Below are 6990 nucleotides of genomic sequence, written 5' to 3' on the forward strand. Positions count from 1 at the left end.
TGACCTCTGGGCCTATCCCTATCAAACACCTTATTTGAGGAAGCATTTCAGGATATGCGCAAGCAATTACCCTACAGAATACAAGACATATTCTACAAAATCCAAAAATGGATAGACAGATGGACTACCTGATTCCTATATGATACTGCAGGTGCCATCTCACAAAACGGTGCAAAAATTAACAATTTAAAGTATTATAGACTATTTCTTAATCATAAAGTTAAAGGTCTTGTTTTTGTATTGATTAATGTCCTATCATCTAAAGACGGCCTCTCCTGTTTGTCACATGCAGTCGTGTAGTGCATGTGTGTGTGTTTTTAGAGGCTCAATATGTTCGTGTAAGTCTCCTTGTGATAGCGTCACCCGGTCACATTATACTGACAACAGACGAACCAGTCGTCCCACCCCCACCGGTCAAATTATACTTACAACAGACGAACCAGTCGTCCCACCCCACCCATTCACATTATACTGACAACAGACGACAGACGAACCAGTCCACCTGGTCAAATTATACTGACAACAGATGAACCAGTCGTCCCACCCCACCCGGTCACATTATACTGACAACAGACGAGCCAGTCGTCCCACCCAACCCGGCCACATTATACTGACAACAGACGAACCAGTCGTCCCACCCCACCCAGTCACATTATACTGACAACAGACGAACCAGTCGTCCCACTCCACCCAGTCACATTATACTGACAACAGACGAACCAGTCGTCCCACTCCACCCGGTCACATTATACTGACAACAGACGAACCAGTCGTCCCACCCCACCCAGTCACATTATACTGACAACAGACGACAGACGAACCAGTCCACCTGGTCAAATTATACTGACAACAGACGAACCAGTGTCCCACCCCACCCAGTCAAATTATACTGACAACAGGTAAACCAGTCGTCCCACTCCACCCAGTCAAATTATACTGACAACAGACGAACCAGTGTCCCACCCCACCCAGTCAAATTATACTGACAACAGGTAAACCAGTCGTCCCACTCCACCCAGTCACATTATACTGACAACAGACGAACCAGTCGTCCCACTCCACCCAGTCACATTATACTGACAACAGACGAACCAGTCGTCCCACTCCACCCAGTCACATTATACTGACAACAGACAAACCAGTCATCCCACTCCACTCGGTCACATTATACTGACAACAGGTAAACCAGTCGTCCCACTCCACCCAGTCACATTATACTGACAACAGACGAACCAGTCGTCCCACTCCACCCAGTCAAATTATACTTACAACAGACCAACCAGTCGTCCCACCCCACCCAGTCACATTATACTGACAACAGACGAACCAGTCGTCCCACTCCACTCGGTCACATTAAACTGACAACGGACGAACCAGTCATCCCACCCCACCTGGTCACATTATACTGACAACAGACGAACCAGTCGTCCCACCCCACCCGGTCACATTATACTGACAACAGACCAACCAGTCGTCCCACCCCACCCGGCCACATTATACTGACAACAGACAAACCAGTCATCCCACTCCACTCGGTCACATTATACTGACAACAGACGAACCAGTCATCCCACCCCACCCGGTCACAATATATTGACAACTGACGAACCAGTCGTCCCACTCCTCCCGGTCACAATATACTGACAACAGACGAACCAGTCATCCCACCCCACCTGGTCACAATATACTGACAACAGACGAACCAGACGTCCCACTCCTACAATGGTGAGCATATGGCAGGAGTGGTTACAACAATTTTATAGAATCTGAAATGTCTCGGCCAGCTTATCATCCACTGAGCTATCATCAACTGAGCTATCATCAACTGAGCTATCATCTACTGAGTTACCATCCACTGAGTTATGGGACAGAAGACTTCCTCAAAGGAGTTAACTCTCAACCAAGAGCCAAAATTGAGGTAGTGTCAAGGGAAACATTCGGAAGAAGAAAAATGTCTAGAAAGAAGATAAAAGATAAATTCTAAATTTAGCTGCTTCTTATGAAGCTAAAGGACAGGACTGATGAAAGCAGGTCCATTTAATTATCATAATATATAATGCTGTTCCCAGTTTTACAGTGCCATAATTCTAAACAAAACATTAACCTTTTTGTGATCATTTACGCCTTCTCAATCAGCTTACCTCAATTTCCTTAGCTTTGTCTTCTGTTACAAAGTTCTCCGTTGTGGTCTGAAACAAAATAAATTGATGCAATAATGGAATAATCAGTTTTGAGTTTTGACAAAAAAAAAAAAAAAATCTGGTTTCAAGGTTGAGGTAGGAATCTTCAACTTGAAGTAACTTCCATTAGATTATTGAAGGAAAACTAAACGTTTTTTTTTTTAATCACAATGAATTTGACACCATTAGACTTCTGTCTAAGCTTACACTAACTGAATTTTTTTTTCAGTTTTAAAAGCTTACTGTAAAGTTGTTATTTTACTCAGCATGATATTTAAAGCCTGTGAGTTTAAGGTACTGGTATTACCTTCACAAGTCTTGACAGTAGGAAGCCTCCCTTGTAGCGGTTGTGAAGTTCTGTCCAGTTATCCTGTACAAACTGCCATGCTATTTCCCGGCCCTCAACGGAGCCAGTTATCCCGGCAATCACAAAGACAGTGTCCTGGGACCGCACTTTATCCTGGAGACACACAATATCATATTAAGCTCTACCAGAAATTTACTGCATAAAGGTATAATATATGTTCGTGTGTATACGGAGACAAAATATCCGACTATCATCGGTTGTATGCAGAACAAGTGCTTGATAACATAGTCGAAAATAAGCAATAAATAATAACAAAGAAATTAATTAATTGTACATGATAACACTTATTCCTTTATCTAATAAACAAAATTTCGCACAGTTACGGATCAAAACAAAGTTCATGCGTAAAATCATCTTTGACATAGATACGCGATTTACACAGGGAATGACAGCATAATATTTTACGAAAGCGATAATACATTATAAGAATATAAATGTATATAGTGTATATAATGTTCTACAATTCAACAATATGAAACACTAAACAGTTGAGGAATATTTGATCGACCGTACGCATGCTGATTTTGTATCAAAGGTGAAGGTCGCGGTAAGTGTTTATCGGCTGCATGATCATACATTGCCACAATCTTTTGAATAGAGTAAAAAACATCCCGCATATATATACCTGAACGTTTTACTTCACCCGTGCACCTGTATAAACAATTGGATGATGTGCGACCGACAGCCGAAACCTAACAATAGGCTCTGGTAACACAGTTACGGCTGATCAGTTACACTCGGTCAATCAGGTGAGGTCAGCAAATTTTACAATGACGCCTCGATGTTCAACACAAAAATGGAAATTTTGGTATAGTTTAGAAGGGAGGGACCACAAAATATATTCGACACAACCGCAGTATTCGATTCAACAGTGTTCGAATCATCCGTGCTTAATTTACTAAGATAAAGAAGGGAAAAAATCGGGACGGAACGAAACGTTCGACTCATCCGATGTATTCTATTCAACCGTGTTCGACACAAGTGAGTTTTACTGTATATAAAAGGTACCGAGAATCAGGGGTGGAATGAGCCAATGGTCTGCACGTCTCTGACCATTCAGGGTTAGACCTCACAAGAACAGCCATGCCAAATACTAGGACCATAACACATTATCTGAACTGTAGATCACTGAATTAACTTGTCAATAAACTTAATCCAATTATTGACAGAAAGACAAATGGACAAAAACAGATATGGCATACCATAATTTGTCCTTCAAAATATGAAGAGTGTATACTTTAATATAAATGTTAAACACTGAAAGGGTGATACAGACATTAGCACTTTTCATAGGATTTCTTGAATTAGTTACTATTTTGATACAATAATCCAAACTTCTGAATAAGAATGAAATTGTTTTCTCATATTTCGGAGAGGTCTGCCAGCAAGTGTGCGAGAATCGGGTGGTGGAATGAGACAAACTTTCCTGATTTGGGAAACAGGTGCAATACACGTGTATCTCTAATTCAGCAAGACCACATTGATGGGTATATAAAATCTTTGCTAGTTTGGTTGTAATTTTTCAAGTGTATTTTGATTTTGACTGAATATTCTATAAAGAATGGGAGCAGGATGTTTTGGCCTGGATGTACTAGAGAGAGGTGTGTTTTGAGGTATTGTGAAATTTATCAAATGTAAAACTAGCACTTGGCACAGTCAAGTATGTTGAATGGATGACACTATACAGTGTTATATGAGAATGAAACACATGGCTGACTTACAGACATGGCAAACTGTAGAACTTTCTTTTTGAGTTCGGGAGATTTGATGCTGCCAAGAGATCTGCTGATGCGAACTCTCTCCTCCTGCATATCTGCTGCATCATACAACTGTTAACAGACAAAGTTAAAATGTCATTCCCAGTATCGAGACTTCGGAAAATATTGGTTACTGCTTCACCAATCAGAGGACTTTGTCACCTGGGATTAAACAAACTACCAAAGAAAAACATCATGGAATTTATATACTGTTAAAGATAAATAAAACAGAGCAGTAACTGTTAAAAGTTTTGGCACATCTTCAATTATCTTATGAAGCATTATTATTCAAATAACATTCAAGATTCCTTTTTTAAAAGCCCTCAACAAGGATTACAAATCACAATTTTTTGGGTTGATTGTAATTCAATATCCGATGTCAATCACTAAACATAGAGAACCTACCTGAAGCATTTTATTGAATGTGTCCTCATTACCATTTGCCAGCACTGTGATGTAGACCTAGAAAGCATATTAAAATTTTAATTTTTACACAAGAACAATATTCTGAAAACTAACAGCAAATTATGTTGAAGTGATGAACGATGAAAAATTGCACTGAGAAGTCCATTCAAAATGACATGGTATTGTTGCTAAGCTTAATCATCAAATATAATTATAATTGAATATCATACTAATACACTATTCTATCATATGTACGATTCTAAATGAAGAGGAAGCTATTCAATATCATCTATATACTTACAGAGGACCTAAGGTTGGCCAGTAACTGTGTGGCTCCAGACACATGAGCTTCAAATCTTTTATTGGCCTCTGCCACAACATCACTGTCACCACAACGACCCATCTTAGTCAGCATTAAGTCTCTCAACATAGCGTTTAGAGGGCCTACAATGTAAAATTGATAAGTAAATTTATCTCATACACAAAAGAAACTGTCAACATCATAAGGGGGCTACAATAGTTCAGAGTGCCAGCCACTTAACCTCAAGTGAGAGGTGCTCTGTATGGCATGCAATAGGCCTCATGTAAGATATTAGTGAGGTAGTCACCAACTACTACAAGGAGACCCTATCACAAAATAGCCCTGGATGTTCATGGGGCTGATATACCCAGAAAAGAAACAAATTCAACAAACATCATACATATATTCTCGGTTTCCTGTGACCTTCAATGTAGGTCATTCATTTGAACAAACTTGGTAACCCTTCACTTCAGCATGCTTCATGCCAAATCTCAGGTCACTAGACCTCTTAGTTAATGAGAAGTTTTATAAAGATTTGAGCATACATGTATTTAACCCCTGTGACCTTGATTGGAGGTCATCAACATTCATTTGAACAAACTCAGTAGCCATTAACCCTAGCATGCTACAAGCCCAATATCAGGTCCATGGGCTTAGCTTCTTACTTATTGAGAAGAATCTGTTTAGACATTCGAGCATATTTCACCCAGTGACCCTGAATGTTGGTGAAGGGCATTTATTTGAAAAAAACTTGGTAGCCCTTCACTCCAGTATGCTACTAGCCCAATACCAGGTCCCTTAATTGGCCTCTTGGTTATTGAGGAGTTCTTTAAAGTATATTTTAACCCTGTGACCTTCAAATTAGGCCAAAGTCAGTCATTGGAACAAACTTGGTAGGCCTTCTCTTTAGCATGCTACAGGCCTGGGGTCTCTCGGTTATTGAGAAGTTGTTTAAAGGAAAAAGTTGATATAGGCTGGACAAAGGATGGAAGCATCAGGTGAACTAGCAATGTTGCAATGAATAGACATTCCATCAGACGAAAAAACAATGTTACAATAAATAGACAAACAGATTAATGGTGCCTGAATTACAACAATCATATAAATGTATACCAATCCTGGCAATAATTTTTCAATCGGTTCCCATGATCACTCACTTTCTCCATCCTTGGCGTCCCAGCCCAGGGTCTTGTACACGTTTTTGTAGAGGTTGAGACAGAAGTTCTTGTAGGCTTTATCAGCATCAGTGTACTGAAGCAGAAGTCCCTGGCCACCCAGACTCCCAGACAAATCAGTCCACACAGTGTAGTTGTCCTCATTCACAAAGGCACTTGCCACCTTAAAGGCATCGACAGATGACACCATACCTGCTCTGGCCTAAAATAACATACAACAAGCAAATTTGTGGATTTAATATCCCCAGCTTTCCTGACATGATGTATTATACCATTGCAAGGCTTCTTCTCATCTGCCATACAAATCCTGTCAAGAATTTGATTGAGCCTTTAATACATTGAATCCTGTTCCTAAGTTGGAAGACTTAATTTAACGGCAAAAAACAATGTTTTCAAGAAATATTTGGGGGAGTTATTTAAAGGCGAAATAAAACAAGTTTTCATCAATTAAGGGAACATAACTCTGTTACTAAGATTGATGATAATGCAATAATATTTGCTTGACTTATTGCATGAAACTGCAGCTTATATAACATACAAAAGTATCCCATACAGACACCATACCCACCCTGGCCTAATATAACATACAAAAGTATCCCATACAGACACAATACCCACCCTGGCCAAATATAACATACAAAAGTATCCCATACAGACACCATACCCACCCTGGCCTAATATATCATACATAAGTATCCCATACAGACACCATACCCACCCTGGTCTAATATAACATACAAAAGTATCCCATACAGACACCATACCCACCCTGGTCTAATATAACATACACCATACACCTGTCTAA

General features: G+C 39.8%; 1 protein-coding gene across 1 annotated transcript; it reads right to left on the minus strand.

Moving 5' to 3' along the window:
* Nucleotides 1-2061: 2061 nt before the first annotated feature.
* LOC117320235 (puromycin-sensitive aminopeptidase-like) lies at nucleotides 2062-6413 on the minus strand. The gene is made up of 6 exons (XM_033874884.1): nucleotides 6168-6413; nucleotides 5011-5153; nucleotides 4710-4766; nucleotides 4269-4376; nucleotides 2488-2640; nucleotides 2062-2189 (listed from the first exon to the last, which is right to left on the minus strand). Exons 1-6 carry the CDS (start codon nucleotides 6373-6375, stop codon nucleotides 2133-2135), a joined length of 726 nt encoding a protein of 241 aa, XP_033730775.1. The 5' UTR covers nucleotides 6376-6413; the 3' UTR covers nucleotides 2062-2132.
* Nucleotides 6414-6990: the final 577 nt, after the last annotated feature.

Source organism: Pecten maximus, unplaced genomic scaffold (assembly GCF_902652985.1).
Source record: "Pecten maximus unplaced genomic scaffold, xPecMax1.1, whole genome shotgun sequence".
In the NCBI taxonomy this organism is placed as follows: domain Eukaryota; kingdom Metazoa; phylum Mollusca; class Bivalvia; order Pectinida; family Pectinidae; genus Pecten; species Pecten maximus.